The sequence below is a fragment of the Cheilinus undulatus genome, linkage group 2, assembly GCF_018320785.1.
Source record: "Cheilinus undulatus linkage group 2, ASM1832078v1, whole genome shotgun sequence".
NCBI classification, from domain to species: domain Eukaryota; kingdom Metazoa; phylum Chordata; class Actinopteri; order Labriformes; family Labridae; genus Cheilinus; species Cheilinus undulatus.
In genome coordinates, this window is record NC_054866.1 from 14,748,318 (window position 1) to 14,770,847 (window position 22,530).

Consider the following 22,530-nt stretch of genomic DNA (forward strand, 5'->3'; position numbering starts at 1 on the left):
ACTACATGTGAAATAGGCAGTAATGTAAGACTTTAAGATATAATCACACTATCTATTTACCACTATCAAATGTGGCCCCCCAAGGTTCTGTTTTAGGTCCTGTACTTTTCATGATCAAAATCAACCATACCACATCTTTCATCCAATGTTTATATTCATTTTTATGCAGATGACAATTTTGTATTCATTTGAATCCAACTGCATGAGGCAAATGAAATACTACAAGAATTCACAAACTGTAAGATTCATTCCAGGTACAAAGCCAAACGAGAGAGAGGGAGAGGGAGAGGGAGAGGGAGAGAAAGAGAGAGAGAGAGAGAGAGAGAGAGAGAGAGAGAGAGAGGAGGGTCAGGCGGTGGTGAGCGAGCAAGAGAGAATAAAGCGACAGGTGCTGACCTGAATCATCATTCTCTCACCCATCTCAACAAACTTTGGTGTTTAAGGTGAGGTTTTGGTGGTGAGCAAGTGAGGTGGAAGCAGCAGGAACTGTTTTGAATCATCAGTCACCTTGGACTGATAGGAAATTTTGCATAAAATCAAACCTGTTCCGAAAAAAATGGAATGAATACAGAGAGACAAAATGACAGACAGCATTCAAAATTCTCCGTCATTCTTCAAATAAATCCGTCAATGATGGAGAATATTCGGTTAACGCAACCTCTACCCACAAATCCAAGTGTAGAGAGAGAGAGAGAGAGAGAGAGAAGAGGGTCAGGCGGTGGTGAGCGAGAGAGAGAGAGAGAGAGAGAAAGTTTGAAGAAAATCCTTCACCGTGTTCTTGGGATATTTATGTTTGCAAGAATGTCCTGGATAGACAACCTGAAATGTAACGCCTCAGGCTATAACTACTCTGTTAATGAATGTAACTTTTTTAACTATACTCTACTTCCTCTGCTTATCCTGTTGTGGTTGCCTTCTTTTCCTGTTGTTTAAGATTATTCAAAACTTTGTTATTCAATTCATGTTGTATTTATTTGCTTTAATGTAATATATCAATTGTGCTCACAATATTAAATAATTAATGAATGAATGAACGCTCAAACCCAGGAAGAATGGAGAGAAGAGTTTGGGAGCCATGTGTCACTGTCACGTGAACAGTTATTTAGGGTCATGTGCTTTCTAAATTGCAAGACGACAAACATGACACACGACCTCCAACACAAACACATGAGACATTATGTCCTGTGTGCTATGTTTATCATAAATAGCCACACTGCTGTCTAATAACAGCAGAAATAGGGATCCTGTGAATTAGTTTTAAGCCAGGGAGACACTACAGTGCACTACAGTGATATTACAGACTTAAGAGACCTCTGATGAGCTACTGAGGAGAGTAGAAGCTGTTTTCACACATGCACTCCTGAAATTTCAAGAGAGGAGGGGCTCTCACCTTGAAAATGTCCTGAGTTGCTAGTTAACCCTTGTCCCTCACAATAGTAAGTTTCTCCTGAAAGGCATGGGAGGGGAAAAATACTAGGGAGCTGGCAGGAAAGTCTAGGTGAAAGAATTAAGGTTTGCCTTCACTCATGAACCTCTCCCAAGACAACTCAGATTTATTTTCAGGAGTTTTATGCAAACATGAAAGCACTAAAAGTAAACTAACCACCAACTAAATTCTTAATTTGTTATTTTGGTCATTTTTCAAACTGAAGTTCCAAACGTCTGTTTTTATGGCAAGAGCACTGTGTAATGTGTAATTTCTCCCTGTTTTCAGTGCATTGGCAGGCCTGTGCATTGCTGCAAGAACTAAGCAGTTTAAATGTATTTCACAGTTGTAAAGCCAACAGCTTCAACAGCTTGAGGCGATGTATGCACGGCTAATGTTTTGAGGGGCAATAGCTTAACAATGCATTTAAACAAAGAATGCAGACCAAACAAAACTGAGCAGATAACTCTGTCAGCTGTTTTGCAAAGACATGAGAAACCAGAATTACATCAGCGCATTACAACTCTGAAGCAGTTGCATAAAACCTGTGAACCATCTCAAATGTAACAAAAAGAAATGTACTGCATTCTTTCATCAAATCACATGCTCAAAGTTTCTTCAGACAATGTTCCTTAAATCATCAGCCTAATAAAACAGCAAAAGAGCAATCCATTTTCAGGGAAAACTGTCTCGAATAATATTGGGGACATAAAATCTTTGACATTTACAATGTTTGTGATTGCTGGATAAAAACACAGATTATCAAATCTGTTTACTTTAGGTAGCAGCTGAAAATGGCTATAAATGAGAGTGAAATAAAAAACTATGTAAGGTAAATTGAAGTTCAAAGATCTGATTTTAAAATACCTTATAGGATGTTCTCAAACATATCTATTAAGTTTGAAATTGTAATTTAATCTTGAATGTATGTTTTGATTGCTACTACTAGCAACACATTATTTACCCCCCCCCAAAAAAAAATATTAACTCTCACCAAACTCTTTATTAGGTTCACCTGTTAAACTGCTCAAATATCTAATCAGCCAATCATATGGCAGCAACCGTGCATTTAACCATGTAGACATGATCAAGATGATGTGTGTGAAGTTTAAAGTGAGCATCAGAATAGGTAAGTTGATTTAGGTTACTATGCTTTATGCTGTTCACACCACAACCTACTTCATCATTTATATATTGCAGGAGAAATAAAGACTTATCAGACCAGGCAAGGATTCTTTCAATCTTCTATTATTCTATTTTGGTGGGATCATGCAAAGTATAGCTTCAGTTTCCTGTTCTTAGTTGACAGAAGTGGAAATTGTCGTGGTCTTCTGCTGTTGTTGCCAGTCTGCTTCAAGGTTCAACATGTTGTGTTTTCAGAAATGCTCTTTTGCAAGCCTACATTAAAATGAGAGGTTCTTTGAGTCACTGCTGCCTTTTATCATCTTGGGCATGAGAACATTTCTACAAGCTTAGATCTGCCATGTGATTGGCTGTTTAAACATTTGCATTAATGAGCAGTTGAGCAGGTATAGCTAATGAACTGGCCAGTGAGTGCTTATTGCATATTATTTATCCTCTGTTTAGCTCTTTAAAACATTACATCACAAGGAATATCATCAGCATTATCTTTTTAAAAACATAGAAAGTAAAATATATGCACATACTGAAATATACTGACAAAGACTCCAAGAAAAAATTAGATTAGCTCTAATCCTTTATATTTTAACCTTTATTCCTACGTGTACTTTTTTTTGGAGCATGTATAAACTGGTTCAGAGTGCGTAGAGGCCTGGTTTAAGTTACTCTGCACATCGTACAGTGCACATACACTGACGTACAAAGAGCATGACATGGACAGCCTAATGGGAAAGAATTGTGTTTTTACAGTCCTGTATTCAGGCCAGTGCATTCTATTGCTGATGAGCTACAGTTTAAACAAAGACAACACATAGTTCAGATGCCTGCTCGTAGGGGGTCAGCAAGTTTGTTTTCAGGGCATCATCACTTCTTTTTATGCAATGACACCCTGCCACCTCTAGAGGGAGTTATAACACACGGGATCAACAGCACATACATGCAGCAAGGTTGTATTCATCAGTATGTGAATATGGCAGCATGGTCTGTTTGGAATTAATGGAAAATTCAAACACAGATTGTGTATGAACATTAAGTTATAATACACATTACGCTGACAAGCTTTAAAATATTGAAAAATAAAAAATAAACTTAATCAACTTTTGACTGTCAGCTACTTCAACAGTTTTCAGGAAGTTACCAAAACCCTCCATGACATAAAGATCTACACTTGTGGTTTCTTCCTGTGCTAAATTTTGTGTCTATGCTGAATGTCACCACATATCAGACAGTTTAGAAAGGTGTGCATGAAAATATTTACCCTGAATTCAAATCAACTAGAGATCTAAGGTTGGAGTAATCAAAAGCAATATCATTCATGCTTGGTTTATTAAAGTTAACCCTGGTATCTATAAGTGCTGCTCTCGCAATACTGATTGAATGAAAATACCAAAAAAAGCAAACTAGACCATATTCTCATGGCTGCCATGCTCTTTTGACAGCACACTTATAGAGTAGGAGACTTGAATTTTGTTCTCATATCATACTGTTGTATTCCTGATTGTCTTATAAACATAAAGATTCTGATCCCTGTTTTTATTCAATCACCTACTGGTTAAAAACAACTACAAAGACAATGGATACTGAAAATCTACAGAGAGATTGAATAAAATGTCATGTTATAAACATGTCTGGTAATCTGTTAACATTAGAGCTAACATTAGCATTCAGCCACTTTCTGGTAATTATTTACATTTTATAATCACTGATGTGACATAGTAGGCTTGTATCATTAAAAGGAATAAACATGAATTTTGAATATTTCTATTTAAGCCTGAAGTAAAACTCAGATGTGTTTATTTGTAATGTTAGCTGTGTAGCTCTACCTTTTAGTTCCACTGTTATTTAAATGTTACTTTATATCAGCTAGCTCTGTTGCAACTAGGGACACATGTGGTTAAGCCCGTTTATCAAATTAGCCGGCCCGAGATTTATGAAACGATTAGACTAAATTCCTATCATTTATTATATATGCAGGCTTATAATCCCGGTCTATCATGCTATTTTAAACTGTGATGAACTTCCCACCACTAAAAGCCACTGTAGCTTCAGTGAAAGGCTGCTGCGTTCCTGTCTCCCCCAACACTTCACCAGACGTAAATATAAGAAGCTTAGCAGTTAGCGTGTAGTAGGAGTAGCGCAGTATGATCATGTTTTAAGTAATAAACGGTGCGCATGTTCCTGTGTGTAAGGAATCCATTATATACGACACATCTGCCAAGGTATGGACTACCAAGTGGGGAAGAGGGTGGGGTTACTGGGTGGGTGGGGGGACTTGAACTAATGTATTTTTCTTTAAATTGTATGTTGTGTGTAAAGCACTTTGTGCTACATTGCATTGTATGAAAGGTGCTGTATGAATAAAGATTGATTGATTGATAAAGTGGTATGTAAGCTGTCAAGGGTTGAACTTACATACAATGACTCGACAGAAGTGAAAGGCCTCATATCAAAGCACAATATGAACCTGCAAAGAGGAACAAAGGCTGGCGGAGTTAGCTGCTAATGTTAGCACGTGTGATGTGAACCTGCACATATACTTTGTACAGCGTGGCCAAAACAACACTGTGATGAATTTGACGGTTTTCTAAGTATTATCTTCTCTTTAGACTAGTCGGTTAAACACAATTTAATGAGTGTTTAGCTGAATGGGGAAACAGACACATAGTTGCAACTTTACACAGTATAATTGTCTCAGCCTGCAGAGTAACATTGTTCATATTTCATCTTGTCTTTAATGGCTTTAATTAAATATAAACAATAATAAAACTTCTTTAATATAATAAGAGTTTCATAATACTTAATTCCAGTGTCACTAACATTATCAATCGTAAACACTGGACAGGTCTTTTGGATAATCAAAAAAGGGTTTGCTTACATACCTTAAATAAAATTCTAAAACCTCATTCACATATGCACAACACTCCAGAAAATTTATAACATTTTCTTGGCAAGCTATGTTTCAATGCAGACATCTACAGTCTGTGTAGGCTGTGAGATAACGTTACAACATCAAATTTAGATAGTTGTCAGTCGCTTGCATGATAAGTGCTGACACCAGAAGGTGTCTGGGCTGTTTTTAGTAATCTTCAGTGTGTATGAGCACACTTATTGCTGCTTTTATTGGACTGTAAATCTGCACAGGGATATATTAGCGATCCATCAATTACAAACATTTTGCGTGTGGTTTGATCAGTTTCAACTCAACAGTACTGCATGGGAGACAAGATGTCTCTGCAGCCATATATCCACATGTAGGGAGCAGAGACAAAGCTGCACCAAGTACAGTTTTAAACTCATCAAAGTGTTCTTATGTCTATTTTTTAAAAACATGAACCTGCCATGTTGTAAATAGCCCTCAATAATGTACTAATCAAAGAAAATCTACCCACATGTAGCACTTGGCTGTTGTTGATTTCAGAGGCTGGTTTGAGTGTTTACTCACACTGTTGAGTTTCCTCATCCCAGTGCTTGGACTCACAGGCACACACGAGCAGAGCCAATTCAAAGAAATGTGTAAAACATAGAAGGGAGTTAAAAGCAAAACAAACAAAAAAGTTCAACCGAACCAAGGATGCTGTAATGAATGGTCCAATATTATGATGAGAAACGTGTCCTCCCCAGTGTGAGCAAAGTAGAAAATCAGGAAAATGCACCATGGGCAGTTCATCAACCAATGCAAGTCCCGTGACTTTATAGTACCAGACTGAACCATCTCTGTGCATGTAATATAATTGTCTATGATTTTTTGTTTTTTTACAGTTTGCGAGTATGATCTTCAGTACATTTCTGTTGATGTTGTGATTGAGATGATTGATAAAACACTGCTACACAAGCAAAAAAATCATAATAGAAAAAAAATCATAGCATCCTATGGTGCACCATCATGAAAAATCTGACATAAAATTCAGTATCTTTTTCAAGATCCATACATGTTAAACCGTATTGCATTTTCAACTCTAATCAGTTACATAAGCAACACAGTTACATATGTAAATGCTGATTGTAAGATAAAAAGAAAGTGCTGGAAGTTTTACTTTTTGTTGCTTTTTTGCAGCGTTTTGAGATGAAAAACTGAGGAAAAAGACTTGGTTTAATTAAGCAGCACACATGAAATGTCTGATTTCTACTAAAGTGGACTGAAAGTAAAATCACACTTTTTGAAAGCCTTTATTTTTGCTAGAGTGATTTATCAACTTTTAAAACTGTTTAAGACCATGCAGACACCCTGTGACAATTCATCCACTACTTTCGCATCATTCCTTTCATATCATGTGCTGCCTCTTCAAACCACCCGACCCCCACCAAAAGGGATAATCTCCAGCTGTGAGTTGCATACGTTAACAAACATATCAGAGGGATTTCAGGGGCAATTCTTCTAAAAGTTCCAGGAGTGCATTAGTGCAACAGTATAAATCAGCTAAGGTGTTGTCAGTTATCTTAGTCTTCTTCTTTGGAACAACATCAACTAAGGCATGCCACAAAGAAGAATCAAAGTTAGACTTTCAAACAAACCTCTTTCTGCAAGTTTCAACTTAATCTATGTGGTTATCTATGAATATTTATCCCAGTATTATTACTTCAATGTTCCTTTATACTTAAAGTACTACTGTTTATTCTTTTATTCTAACCCCCTTTTATCTTATTTTTCCAACAAAGCTTATGCTTCTTAATGAAAAATCTATTTCTCAGTCTAATTTGCATAATCCCTGCCTATTTTCCTTTATGTTTACACGTTTTTTCACCACTTTTTTACACTTTTTTACTGTGTCTTATAAAAGCCCTGCCCTTTATGTTAATGTGTGTGTGTGTTTGTCAGGTGAGGCCCCAGGTAGAGCCTCTTACCGTAAGTACCATATTCAGCGGGGCTGGTGCTGGGGTAGAAGCCTGGGGTTCCTGCAGGGACTGGATATTGCTGAGGTGTGGCCACATATGTTGCAGACTGGTACTAAGATAAAGAAGAGGGAAGGGAGAAGAGAAGAATAGAAGAGCAAGGGTGAAAAGGGGAAAAAAAAAAACATTAGTAGTGCAATAATAAATGGCAAGTCTTTGAAATTCTTGAAACTTTTTCAGTTTTCTGAAATGACAGTCTTATTTCTTAAAGTGGCCTTAAAGGACAATGGAGTCATATTCACAATAATTGCAAGGTGGTAGGCAAAAAGAGGTGGATGTTATGATGCCATTTTTTTGTGTGATTAAATTTTTATAAAATTTTAACAAGCTTGTTATGATGCCATTTTTTGTCTCAGAGAGGCCACCCTTTGAGACCAGATTGCAGGCTATGTGCTTGAGTTGTGTGTTTTAAGGTCTCACAGAAGGAACAAGCATCTATAACTGCTGAAGGTGTGTTTCAACAATGACTCGTTTTAAGTCAAGGATAGTAAAAAGAAGCCAGCTGTTGCTGTGATCCCATCTCCCTAACTAGCAGTAACTGCTAAGTGTTACTAGATTATGTTTCATTGTGCTCGATTAAAGACCAAATCTATTTCCATCAAAACTGTCCTAAAAAAACTGAGGAGAATATGGTGTTTATTTAGTTTGTGCATGTGCTCAGACTCGCTCACAGTGTCGTTATTTGTGACTTTATAACTTCGATTCAGTTGCTGCTTTGTCATGTCTTGTTCTCGTCTCATCGTCTGCCAGTCACACATCCATCAGCTGATGGCTGTACACCACTTTCCACATTATTAAGCAATGACATTTTTGTCTTATTTTCCTAAATATTAATGCAAATGACAGAATACTTTTCAAGTCATCAGCCGTTAGAGCATAATTCAAATGGTTTTGAACAAACTTCATAATGATAACCATTATTTTTTTAAAATAAAAACCTTAAAATGCATGTTTCCGCATTATTATGCACATTATTATGCACAGAGTTTTAAAAGATTTTATAGGTTGTAAAGAACTGAAAATGGTCATTTGTTGAATTTGCAGCATTATGAGGTCATATTTACTGAAATCAAAAGATATTTCAATCAAAAACATCTTAACAGGCAAAGTTACATGTTAGCATAGAGCCCTTCTTTGATATCACCTTTACTATTTTTGCATCCATTGAACTTGTGAGTTTTGGAGAATTTCTGCTGGAATTTCTTTGTAGGATGTCAGAATATCCTTCCAGAGCTGCTGTTTTGAGGTGAACTGTCTCCAAAGGTTCTCAATAGGGGTTGAGGTCAGGGAGGATGGGGGCCACACCATGAGTTTCTCTCCTTTTATGCCCATAGCAGCCAGTGACACAGAGCTATTCTTTGCAGCATGAGATGGTGCATTGTCATGCATGAAGATAATTTTGCTACAGAAGGCACTGCTCTTCTTTTTTTGTACCATGGAAGAAAGTGGTCAGTCACTTTTTGTACCATGGAAGAAAGTAGTCAGTCAGAAACTCTATATACCTTGCCGAGGTCATTTTCACACCTTCAGGGATCCTAAAGGGGCCCACCAGCTCTCTCCTCATGAATCTGGCCCAGAACATGACTCCGCCCCCTCCTTGCTGATGTCACAGCCTTGTTGGGACATGGTGGCCATCCACCAACAATCCACTACTCCTCCATCTGGACCATCCAGGGCTGCATGGCACTCATCAGTAAACAAGACTGTTTGAAATTTAGTCTTCATGTATTTCTGGGCCCACTGCAACCATTTCTGCTTGTGAGAATTGGTTAGGGGTGGCTAAACAGTAGGTTTATACACAACTGCAAGCCTTTGGAGGATCCTACACCTTGAGGTTGGTGGGACTCCAGAGGCACCAGCAGCTTCAAATACCTGTTTGCTGCTTTGTAATGACATTTTGGCATGTGCTCTCTTAATCTGATGAATTTGTCTGTCAGAAACCTTCCTCATTATGCCTTTATCTGCATGAACCCGTCTGTGCTCTGAATCAGCCACAAGTTTCTTAACAGTACGTTGATCCCGATTAATTTTTTATGAGATATCTAATATTTTCATTCCTTGTCCAAGGCATTGCACTATTTGACACTTTTCGGCAGCAGAGATCCTTTTTCTCCCATATTGCTTGAAACCTGTGGCCTGCTTAATAATGTGGAACAGTACATTTTGAGGTTTTTATGTAAAAAAAAAAAAAAAAAAGAAGAGAAAAGAAAAAAAAGGTTATCAGTATGAAGTTTGTTCAAAAACATTTGAATTATGCTCTAACGGCTGATGACTTGAAAAATATTCTGACTGTCATTTGCATTAATATTTAGGAAAATAAGAGAAAAATGTCATTTGCATAATAATGTGGAAAGCGGTGTATGTATCATGAATCAGAAGTGTAACGTGCGGCACAACGGGCCATTGTATACTGCAGCAGTAAACTTAGCAAAACAATTTCTGTTTGAGAGCCATAGAGTCCACTGTTAGCTCAACAGAAGCGAAGTGCTAGCCACAGTTAAACGCGCCCTATCTGTTGTCTGACAGCAGGCAGAGCAGAGACGCACACTCACTCACGAATGCACACACATTAACATACATGCTTATCTCTCAAAACTCTTATCAGAAAAAAGGCCACAAAATGACTAAAAACGACAAATAGATCTATATCTGTAAATTATTAGAAAAAAGGAAAGCATCTTATTGACAGAAAGATTTATATTGAGTGTTTCAAATATGGATGTCCTTAAAGAGTAGGGGTGTAAATCACCAGTTTCATCCCAATACGATATCGATATTTTGGACAACGATACGATATTTTCCCATATCACAAAATCTGCCACGATACGATTTCGATTCGATTCGATATGGGGCCCAGGATCGATATCAGGCAATTTTGTGCAAAAATTTCCCACAGTTACAAAAAGAAAAACAGTTTCTGCAATTAAATTATATACAGGTCTCTGTATTTAATAAAAATATTTCTTTAACAAAAACAACAAAGATCCTATTACCCCTGATTACCTTTAAATTAGGAACACAACTATGCACATTTGTGTTAAAACATATTGATTTAAAACAGCAAACATTTTCAGTACCAAACATTTTAATTCCTCACATCCCCAGATCACTCTTAAGTAGGGGTGGGTAAAAATATCGATTAATCGTTGCATCGCGATATTTCCTCCCCCAATTCAATATCGATTCAGCAAATCCTCTGAATCGATTCACCTCCTGGCCAGTGGGGGGCGCTGTGCGTGTGATTCGCGTTGTATGGACGAAGGCCACTAGACCAAACAACAACCAACCATAACCATGTTACGTGATGTTTATCACAATTTCCAAGAGGACAGAAATAGTCTTTAAGTTTACATGCACTTTACTTTTTCAGTGTTTATACAGAACTGTCATGTTTTTTACTTTTGTACTCCATCTGCACAACTAAGTTATTATTTTGCAAATTTTTATTTTCAGATGTTTTATTGCTCAAAAATGTGAGGTGACTTACCAAATATGTTCACATGGGCATGAAAATAATTATTAAAAAACTGTCAACAGGTTATTTGTGTATTTCTACTTCTTACCAAATCGACATTGAAGCATTTAAATCAATATCAATATCGAATCGAATCACAACCTAAAGAATCGATATCGAACTGAATCGTGAAGTTCTTAACAATGCCTAGCCCTACTCTTAAGCACCAACATGGACTTTTTCTGCAACCCTTTATAATAATGATCAAAATGTTTGGCCTGTGTTCCCATTTTAGATTTTTTTCCTAAATTTATTTACACACATGTAGACTTCAACAGACATTTCTGCTCTATGTCAGCCCTTTATACTTTACACAGGGGCCTGTTAATGTGGCAGATACTTCATTTTTGTTGTTTATTCACCTTATGAGATTTAAATGAGGTAAAATATGGGGCATATGATGTTATATAATGATTCTTTATCATTTTTTATTTATTGCAACCTTGATTTTAATAAATGGAAAGGTTAGACAGAATACTAGAGCAAATTTTTATTATAAAAGACGTTCCTGTGATGTGCAGCTTTATAACAAGAGCGAGGGTGTGGGGGTATACAGACAACAGCTGTCCTGCTTGAACCACGTTAAGTTTGGACAGCTTATATTTTCATTATAAATCTAACATGAGACGGCGATGTAAAATAAGTGTATCAAAGGAGATATACAGCAGCAGACTTTTTCCTCTCTGTGTATCTGCGGTCTGCTGCAGACAGCACTCGCCTCCTCAGCCATAACGAGTGGAGTGTTTTTGTCTGTGAACGATCTCATACAGCGGTTATATATAGATAAAGACATAGTCGGCAAACTAAGGGGAGAGATCAGTCCTACATCAGCTACTGCTGCTACTTAGCTAGCTTGCAGCCAGCTTGTTGAGGATGCTGCCTGGGGCGGAAACTGTCAACGGGCGTGTGGGGGGAATTTCAAAATAAAAGTGTAGCTTGAAGCATCCATTTAGATCAGTGTTTTGACTTTCCATCGATCTGATTGGATCATCAATCAACCAATCGATATATCGTTATACATTGTTGAATCGCTACACCCCTAGGAGGATGAGAAATAGTCTAATTTTACTGATGCGGCTCTTGATATTTCAGTCTGGTGTAAACAGTTTTTAAAGTACTTTCAAAGTAATCTAAATGCTTTTGTTATGGTTGAAATTGTAGCAATGAGTGCATAGTGTAGTAATTTAAAAATCTGGTAAACTATTAAATTAAAGGTTTGATTTGAAGAGCATTAAAATGTACAGTTAGAGTCAGAGTTAGACAAGATAAACCGTGTGTAAGCATTGATAGCATAACCAGTACAAGATAAGTTAGTTTAAAGATTTCTGAATAGACCTGAATGCTTTGCAATTATGACTTTCAGCCATATAAAGGACATATTGTCCACTCATGTATTTTTTTCCAAAACAAAAAAAAAAGTGTAAAATTCCATCTAGTCTCATTCTCATGGGTCCAAATCTCATCTCGTCTTGTCTCGTGAGGTAACAGTCTGGTCACACAGCCAAGATGTATGCAGTAAATCTGCTTCAGAAAACAACATTTTCAACTTACTCATGGAGCAGCAATGCTCGTCCAGTGGCTTCAGATTGAGCTACTCCATGCTGTTACTTATGATTAGTTAGTTGAAATGTTTAAGTCACTGTTCACCAAAAAGATGAACATTTAACACATTCAGGCACTACAGTGTAAGCACTTGCTGTGCTTTGAAGGGAGAGTGTGTGGGTTTACCACACATTACAAAACAATCATGTGGCTCTGTAATCATTTAGCCTCAATTACTTTTTTTATGATCCTGGGAAGCCAACATCATTATTGTGACTAAGTTATACTGTAGCTCACCTGTTAAATTAAAAAGGTGCACATACATTCAGATTCTTGGCTTATAGGCCTGACAAAAGAAAAATAATGTTCAGCTCCTTGGTATTTCCTGCAATTATAAAATCAGATTCTTTTAAGTCCTTTGAAGTTGTTCATATATGATTTAAGTTTTCCTTATTTTACATGCTAAGAAGCTTCCAAATCTTAGCTTAATCTATCAAATTATGATAATGAATAATCAAGAATCAAAAAGTATCAAGTATAGAATAAAAAAAGAGGAGATTCTATACATTGTGTCACTTCTGACGATACAAATTCAGCAGCAGTGCTATTCTAACACACCCCCTACCTGTCCAGGTATGAAGTAGGCAGGACCCTGTGGTGAGCTAGAAAATTGCAGCTGTTGCCCAGGAATCATCATCATTCGGGAGCCAGGGCCTGCCTGGTAGACGTGGGTGGGCGTTACAGGTCGAGGACCACTGCTGGGAGGGACACCCCGTGGTGTGCTGCTTGGAGGCAGGCTGGTCCTGTTGGCGTAATAGGGCTGAAGAGGGGAGGCAGGGGAGGAGACCAAGGTGGAAGAAGAGTGTGAAAGAAGAGAAAGAGGGTGGTGACAGACAAAAGAATTGAAAAATGCCAAAGAAATGGGAGAGAAGGAAATGGATGGAAACAGGTGGAACATATGAGAGAATAAAAATAATTGTTAGTTACCTTTCTGAAACCTATGACATAAAAACCATCCCCCATACTCTTGTATTATTTTATCCCCTGGACCGAGTGGAGCTAGGTTGTCTTGCCTTGAAGCTAGCCTCATAGTTTGCCCATCAATCAATGGCTAGTCTCCATCTGGAAACATATTGGCCCTGTCTGCCAGAAGAGTTAAAGCAGCTAATGCTTGTTCATTCAGTCTCCTCATTGACATTCTGCTGCTGGCCTGGGAGAAACCCACCAGGTCCAGGAAAATCACACCAAGCCAACAGAACAAAACACCACCAAATATGAACACAAAACATCTACATTCTTCAAAAGGTTGAGGGGAAAAAGGAGAAAAATCTATAAGAAAGAGAAAATTTAGTTACCTGTAACGACCTGAAGCTTCCCTTCAGCAGCACAAACACAGATCACACACAGAGAAACATCAAATGGAAGCAAGAAGTGGAAAGAGGAGGATTGAGAAAAAGAGAGCACCACAATCAGTTAGTGCAAAGTGCCCAGAAACTGTCTGCTCAGAGCCAAGCAGTGAATTAACAAGCAGCATGCAGGGAATCGGTAAAACTCTGAATCCAAATAAACAAGGTCTACTTACTCTTTTAGATGTAGACTTAAACTAGAGAACTATAACTGGAAAACTGGCATTAATTTCCAAGATGCTGAATGTTCTTTTTTTTAACCCACAGCTTCTAAGTGATGCAACAGATGACAATTGATCTGTGTTTCTTGACAAATGTCTCCACAGGTCAAAACATTCAGTGCAACTCCTGATAGATGAAAAATGTACAAATCAAGTACCATCAGGGTGTGAAACAAATTTTCCGTTCATAAACAGCTGTGTGAAGACACAGTGGAGGTTTGCTTATAGAATATGAATACAGTCCAATCTTTTCTAATGCTGTTATGCTGGTTTCTAACTTACTTTGAAAAGAACAGTTGTAAAGTGTTGATATTTCATGGTATATGGCCGCTTAATATGAGACCTTTTTGGACATTTCTTCTCTAACTCTACAGTGTCTGTCCAGTTTGTTTGGTGGGTGTATCTAACAATAATCGGTAGAAACGTTTGTAACCTTATACCAGCAGCTGTAAAATTAGGCTGGCTACATACCAGAGGATCTTCAAATCTTAACCAATTTTAGAAATACAAGACAACAGACATAAGAAAAGTTTCAACCGATTTTTAACATAACACCCCTTTAAATGGAAATGGCCAGAAAGCAACCACACACTAGTTGTTTTTATCAATGATTTCACAGTGGAGATTCCACAGACATAAGATCTAGCTGAAACTTGCATGCAGTGTTGACTTCATCAACAAAAACTACAGTCATGTGCATACGTTTAAGGCATGTAGGACACTAAGGATTCACCAGGGGGCCCGACATGCCGTAACCCAGGGCTGGAGAGAAGGACAGAGTCAAATTCAACACATGTCGGCGTCCCTTTGCAGCCAAGGTCAAGCTCAACAGCATCTCTTTTGTCCCGGTCTTTTCACCCTGGTAATATGCCCAGGGACCGCCGGCAGTTTTTGGGCCCCTGGGATATCTACAACTTGACTAGGGGCTTATGACAACCCTTCTACCTGCCTGGACAGTACCCTAGGCCTTGCCTACTTCCCATATCCATCCCTTAATGTGACCTAAATGGTTGGACTTTGCTATTTTTTTAACAGATTATTTTCCCATGGCCCTTGCAATATGCAAGGACATCCAGAGCACAACTTGAGTTGTGTCAATCCTCCTTCCCACTCGATGGTGCCCTCAGGCAGGGTTGCTTGCCACATTTATGCCTTACTTCAGCCTGAGTCAAACATGCCTAAAAGTTCTGCCCAGTACTGTATGACCAAGTTTTTAAACCAACTTGATGTAATAAACTAAAGTTGGAATTTTTCAAGCAAACTGTAAACTAAATAAGGCAGATAACAAAATAAATATCTGTTAGCAAAACATACAATAACTGAAGGGAAAAAAGGGAAAAGGAACATAGGTGAAATCCCGGCTGTGAAGATGGTGTAGGGCTTTTTTAATGTATGTTGCTATGCTTACAAGCAGTAAAAGTGCAGAATATCGGGTTGGTGGCACTTCCAAGTCTGTTCGCTCTCATTGGCTATAGCAGATATTCTGTTGGAGGCAGCCTGACCTGAAATCATAATTATCAAACATGATGCCACATGAAGGAGGCTGAGTTTATCGGGACCAACAAAATAATTGTAATGACACCATTTACTTGAGGATTAATGGACAAATTACAGATGTGACACGCCTCAAATTTGAAGGCAAATCCCCAGGCCTTTTGGGGACACATATCAGCTAAAAATAATAATGTAGGCAGCCTCAGGCGCAAGTTCTGAAATGCGTTGTTTTGTCTAACTCACTTGACATGTGCTGCAGGAGTTGCTTGTACAAACACAAAGCACCACCAAAAAAATTGTGAAAAACTTTTCTGGAAATCAGAGGAAACTTGTAGTTTATTAAAGATTTCTGATAAATACTGTTACCGATATGAAGCAGCTTCTTACAGATAATCTGTAGAGTTATACAACATTAGTAACTGGAACTACAGCTTTGTTTTTAGTGCAGAAAACTGAGGATGTCATATGTTATTGAAATAGAGGACATACTGTGTGAATCTTTGTGCTGTTAAAATGCGTAGTTATGGCCATGGCTACCTAAGGAGATAAACAGGAATGTAATAGATTTAGTTTTGCTGGCCCATCACAGAAATGTTCTGACCTGCGGCTCAAAACTAAAAAAAAAAAAAAAAACAACTCTGAGTTTTGCGATCCATTGCATCCCTTGTTTGAGCATGCTGGGTGTGAACTCTGGCTAACTTAAATGTTTTCTTTAGGTTTCTAACAACTGTCTGTGTAATGTCCTACAAGCAACAATGGTCACCTCTAAAACTGTACTGAGGTACATGTAATCTGGTCAGAAAATAAATCAGATTTTGTGATCATCTTCTTACTACAGAGTGACTCTGTGGTCACTTCAGCTGTTAGTACTTTAGTCAAAGCACAACTTGTACCCCTCAAATCTCTCTATGGTTTCTAAAGTGTGTTAAAAGGTAGAATTTCCTCCAATGACCCAGAATTAGTCGGCTGTGCTGTTAGTACCTGTTGGTGTAAAGGTCGGGGCCCAGGGGCAAACTAGAGGAGGAGAGGCAGACAGGACAAAGGTTAAAGACAATGACCAAAAGATCCATGCTTCACTTTCTAAATTTCATTCAATGACAGACCTCAAGGATCTAATTTTAAAGGCTTTGAGAAAACATATTTTACATGTACAGTTGCTGTCTTGGACAAGATCAGAAATTAGTTTTTTGTCTTTAATTGAGACGGTGGAAGGTTAATTTTTCTATTTGCAACTAAAGGTGGCCTTACACCTAACCACTTTTGCTCCGATTTCAAAGTCACAGACAAAATTCTAAAGTCAGAGTAAAATCATGCGAGTCTTGCCAAAGTCACAGCTCACTACCATTGTCTCAGTCGTTTGGTGTAAGGTGGTCATAGGACTCGATTTTAGCAGTTTTAAGGCAGTCTTTTTTTGGTCTTGGCATTACGATAATATCAAACGTGTTTGAAACTTAAGTCTGGTTGTATGCAAATTGTGTTTCTCAGTGACGCAACTGTCATCTTGGACCAACAGGAGCCGGAGTTCTGCATAAGCACATTAATTAATTTCATTCAACAAAATATGAACGTGAGCATAGATCATTCTGGAGCTGCCGATTGTCAGCTCATAACGATTGAAAGCGATTGAAAAATTTTTCTGCTCAATGTCAGATCTTTGCACCTGTGTGTTTGTGTGCCTTGTCTGTCAACTGTTTTCAGGCTGACATGACAGGTACAGTAAACCGCCACTGGGATTTTCAAAGTAAAAGCCCGATCAGTTTGCTTCTGTAGCGGGACGACTCGCGTTTTCATATGATACTTTTATTCTGAAGTGTTTCTGGAATAGTTCCCTGGTTGTTGCAGTACCATGCAAAATTTGCCTTGGTGTTTAACTTTCCTTTTGTTTCTACTCAATGTAAATGTTTTCAAAACATTGGATTATAAGAGATATTAACTCAAATGCTATCTCAATCTCCTTCTATATCTTGTTCACTTTTCAAAAAAATGTTGTGAATTTCCACCGGTTGCATGATGGGAAACGATCTCAAAAAGAATTGTATTCTAGTCTTGTAGTTAGTGAGGGTCCCAGATGTCAGTCTTTTTAAAGTCTTTTAAGAGTTTTAAGTCCTCTGGTGTAAGGCCAGCATTAGACTGGAGTAACAACTGGATTCTGACTCAAAAGGTGCAGAGAAGGAGCAAAGGCTGGCACCTGAGCTCACCAGCACTCATTTATGTCAAGTCTTGTTCTCCAGCATTAATCATAATACTTATGATCATAATAAATAATAACTTTTTCTGATACTTTTGGTTACTGAGCTTTTTAAAGATCAGGGGACAATACGCACAATAAAGGCAATTTAAAAGATTGAGTCACAAATGCAAAATGCAGAAATTCAGCAAAATCAGAACCAAAAATTCAGCTAAAACAGAACCAAAAATGCCTAAAGAGGCATAATAAGTAGTGTGTTTGGCTTTGCCCTAGACAATACTAAGTTAAATCAGATTATCAGATTATTTGCATACATTTTTTGAGCATGATTACATGTTTCTTAAACAAAGAGAACCCAAACTTTCTTCTGCCAACCCCTGAGTATTTTTCCGCATTACATCTGAGTGAGTTGATATGAGCATTGAGAATTTCCTGGAGTGTGAAAGGGTGATGACGTTCTTGCTACAATCAGCCCACAAGCATGGACTGTGTGCATACTACTAGTATGATTTCTATGCATGGAAGAAACTGCTTAATTATGTTTTTGTTGGCCAGTATGATTTTCTCAGCACTTTTGATGCAATAATGATTCTGTAGAACACATAGCATTAATACAAAGGCTGAGATTCTCCTCATGGGGCTGTATAGCAGACTCTGTTGCTTCATTTTGCTACTTCAGTGTCCCCTATATTGATTTGATTTGATCAACCTACTAGCTAAAGTGGAAAATTAATAGTAATATGCGATGGAAAACAAAGTAATCTGAACCTCAATCTACTTCTTATTCCATTTTTCATGCAGAGTCAAGCACACCTAACTGTGTCAGTGCTGCTGTGTTTAATGACAGGCTGTGTGTCAGTCAGCGACACTTGAGCCCAGCACAGTATGGATTTCTATCACCATATCTACATCTGTACCTGCTGAAGGTGTGTTCAAACTGATGGCTCACTTGTCTAAAGGCAGTGGTATTCAAAAGGGGCATGGCTGTTCAGTCAAAAGTCTCTGCTTAGTTAAACTGTATGTGGAAACTGGAGGTTGCTCTCTGCAACAACCCAGAGAGTAACTGCAGTTGGCAAGCTAGTGTACAAGATGTTCGGCTAGACAAATACGATATAGTCCAGTACATAAAGTGTATTTGTTTACATCTTCTTGACAGTTGTAGTCTAGCCTAACCCCTCTTCATTCCAACATTATTACATTGGTGACTATGTTTGATCATCTGCCTCTGTTATCTGTAATGTCTGCTGCAGGTTAGGGCATAAATTTGTGGCTCTCTTGATTGCCTAATCTGACACAGTGAGCATCATAAAAGACAAAAATATCAAGAAGTCTGACCTCAGCCTTAGTTAAAAAAAAAACAGTAAATTAAAGCCATGATAAAGGTTACTTAGTAGGCTTAACAAATGGATAGATGTTTAAATTAGGACATGTTTAAGGTTAGCTCTGCATAGCAACTTTTGGGCAAATGTAAATAAAATATTATGTGTTCAAATGTCACATCAAGAAAACAAAAATGTAAATTTTGCTGAGAAACTTACACAGCTGTGAAAATTAGTAATATTTTTCAGCTAATTTAATACAGATATAACGGATGAAATCATGACCCTTTCACCTTTTTAACTCAAGCTCTACTCAAAGAAAAAATAGTGGTATCTATAAGGACTCGGATTGTGCATCAATAAAGGTATCATTATCAATAGGAATGAACAATCTCCATTCCAAGAGGGGATACATTGCCATCTACCTTAGTAGCGGCCATCATCCCACCAACCAATCACTTTTCTCCCTTTATTTGTATTCTAGGACAAGGACAGTAGTCCAGTCATGGATCCTAATAGTGCAATAACTTTATCTCAACCTAACTGTGCATGTAAATGTCAACGTATTAATTGTCTGTTAAAAAGGATGCAGTTCAGAAGAAGGGAAAATGGCATGCAGGCAATCTAAGAAATTCATATAACCACACAGAAGCCTCTAGAGTAGATTGGGAGGATTAAGATAGCAACAGCAAGGAGCAAGTGTATATAAGGTGCACTAGGAGATATTTGCAGTAGCAACCAAGGACAAGGCACCCTATCCCTACTTTAATTCCTGATTCTTTAAAAAATAATTAAGTCATATACTACTGAGTAAACTCAATGACTTGTATCACAGGGGATGAAGCTAAAGTGAAGATGATTGCTGTAAAAAATAGAGAGCTGCTGTCTCTGATAGCTTTAATAAAATGGAGCTGAATGGGTGAGCAGTTGGAAGGCCTACCTGTCGGGGCTGTGGTGTTGGGTTCATTTGTGGAGGCGGTGGGGTGGCAAACACAACAGAAGGGGGCTGCCCAGGGGGGAAGGAGGGCTGCAAGAGACATGAAGTGATATCAACAGCAGAAGAGTGGACGCAGGAGGTGTAGGGAGTGAGAAGGCTAGATTTACAGGAGAAGAGTGCAGCATATGTTCTTTTCTCAGGATACTAGGATCAGTTCTCTAGTTAGGTTCGACTTGCGTGTAGTACGGATGGGTACAAGTATGTAGCTACAGCACAACTATTCATTGTGGATGTTTCTGCTAGAGTAATGTTTCATTACATGTGAACATCACAGGTTTAGGTAAGAACAGTTTAACTCATTTAGTGTTATATATGTAACCACAGTGTTATGGAGCACTTCGCACCAGTTCCACCCAAATGTTTCCAATGTGTTTGTGGAATTTAGACAGGAGTTTGCCTGCAATTCCTCATAATTAAAACCAATGACTGGCCCAAAACTGGAAGTCTAAGACTTCAAAATTTGTAGCTATGTAATCAGGATATCAGTAACTATCTTTCTTTCCAGATCAACATCAACATTAACTACTCTGATTTAAACTGTGTAGCTTAACCTATTGCTTATTTGAAAATATATATAGATACATTTATAGAACTACCCAGCACCATAAGGAGTATTCATATTTTTGGGCCTAACAATAGCAGAGATGCTGCAAGCTACATTGTCAATCCGTAGCGTAACTGCAAAGCTACAAAGAGATTCATAACAACCCTCTTAAACATGGCTGATGAATCTCTAACAATGATAAAGTAAGTATAAAAACCATGTCCCTGCTGCACACTGGCGTGTCACACCAGAGAAGTGCTTGCAGCTGCTGCAACCATTCTCCACCAGAGAGTGCATTGCTGTGTGATCTGCCTTTCATTATGGGCACAAAAATGCTCTCACAACTGCTTTTTATTTAAGCAGCTAGCCAAGACAGAGCTGAATGTCCTTAAAGAGTTGAAACGGACAATTGAGCAGCAGGGTACCTTACCTGTGAAAGGCCTGGGGAGGGGGCAGGGTGGGGGTTGGAGGGGGGTCCTGTTATAGGCTGTGGTGCTTTATTCATTTCATGGGGTTCTGCATGGGGAGGCAGATGTGGACCTGTGTACAAATCTGAAAAAGAGAAGCAAGTGTTGTTGAACAAGTACTTTTCTAAGATTCTGAAAAACAATTAGGATGGCTTGAGAGCAAACAAACAAACAGAAATGCTAAGCAGACAGATACTGATTGACTTCAAAAGGTTATTCAAATAACATTCAGACTAAACTAATTATGCATATTGGATTTTTGCCTATATCCAATGTGAAAATATTTACACATTAGTGTTCACCAACTGATCTATGAATGTAGTTCAGACCAAAGATTTCAATCCTTAAAGTACGCTTAAAGCTCAAGGAATGAAGATGGACAAATAAAAAGACAGATTATTAACTTTAAAGGTAACATTTGCCTATAGCAATATCATGTAAGTACTATACTGCATCCCTGGATTAAACTAAAGGATTAAACTAAAGAAAGACAATTTATGTACATTTTAACCACTTGTTTGAATACTCACCTTAATGAATCTTAGGTCCTTAGTGTGGTTACACTGAGGAATTTATTTTCCTACAAATAACAAAGACAAAAGAAGACAAAGAGAAAAACAGAATAAATTTTTTTTGCAATAATCATCCACACTTCATAAAATATAAAGTAGATTATCTATGGCTGGCATATGTTTATTTAAGATAAGAGTAAAGACAGATCATAAAGGCTGGGGCCTTAATATCCAGGCAATACATGTCACACTGTACCACATGATATGGTTATGACTAAATTATCTCACTACCAGAGAAAAATTATACTGCTTCCCTTGAGAGGTAAATAATAAATGGAAATATTCCACTGGTTTATTTACAGATGTGTTCATAAGGAATAATGCATGGAAAAGGTCAAGCCAGGTAAGTGAAAACAAGCTGCAGCTGAGCAACAATCCTGTTAATTGCTTGTTAGGGTGATTTTTTTTTTAATCAGGGTAAAATTAAAGCCTGGGACATAAATATCACACCTGAAGCTCACACTGCAGCATCAGCTGAAGACCACAGGATGCATCTTAAGAAACAAATGGTTTTGTAAAAAAACACTTAAAAAGCCATTCATTAGCAGGAATTAGCTACTTTTCATCTGTTTAAACACTTCAGAAGGATCTTACTTATTTGTGCAATAGATGATTTAATTTAGACTAATTTCATTTGAGGACATTAAAAACATAGAGCTTAAAAGAGCTTAAAATTTAGCAACTGCAGCCAGAACTGCAATGAATGAGCCTTTATGCACATGCTAAAACACTTTTAGAAAGCTACATTCCTTAACTTAATAAATAACTATTTTCAGTCTCACATAGAATGCTTTAAAGACCTTGAAATCT

At 37.8% G+C, this 22,530-nt stretch overlaps 1 protein-coding gene across 5 annotated transcripts in view; it reads right to left on the minus strand.

Moving 5' to 3' along the window:
- LOC121518597 (eukaryotic translation initiation factor 4 gamma 1-like) overlaps window positions 1–22,530 on the minus strand; it is an 85,171-nt gene that overhangs the window by 46,229 nt on the left and 16,412 nt on the right. For 2 of the 5 annotated variants that reach the window (XM_041801010.1, XM_041801021.1), the window contains exons 2-8: window positions 21,679–21,728; window positions 21,112–21,233; window positions 20,081–20,167; window positions 16,615–16,647; window positions 13,868–13,888; window positions 13,138–13,332; window positions 7,409–7,511 (exon numbers count right to left, since the gene is read on the minus strand). In XM_041801010.1, the coding sequence (XP_041656944.1) occupies window positions 7,409–7,511; window positions 13,138–13,332; window positions 13,868–13,888; window positions 16,615–16,647; window positions 20,081–20,167; window positions 21,112–21,186 (514 nt within the window). In that variant the 5' untranslated portion in view covers window positions 21,187–21,233; window positions 21,679–21,728. The remainder of the gene's footprint in view (window positions 1–7,408; window positions 7,512–13,137; window positions 13,333–13,867; window positions 13,889–16,614; window positions 16,648–20,080; window positions 20,168–21,111; window positions 21,234–21,678; window positions 21,729–22,530) is intronic. The other 3 variants (XM_041801029.1, XM_041801036.1, XM_041801046.1) reach the window with 3 other exon arrangements.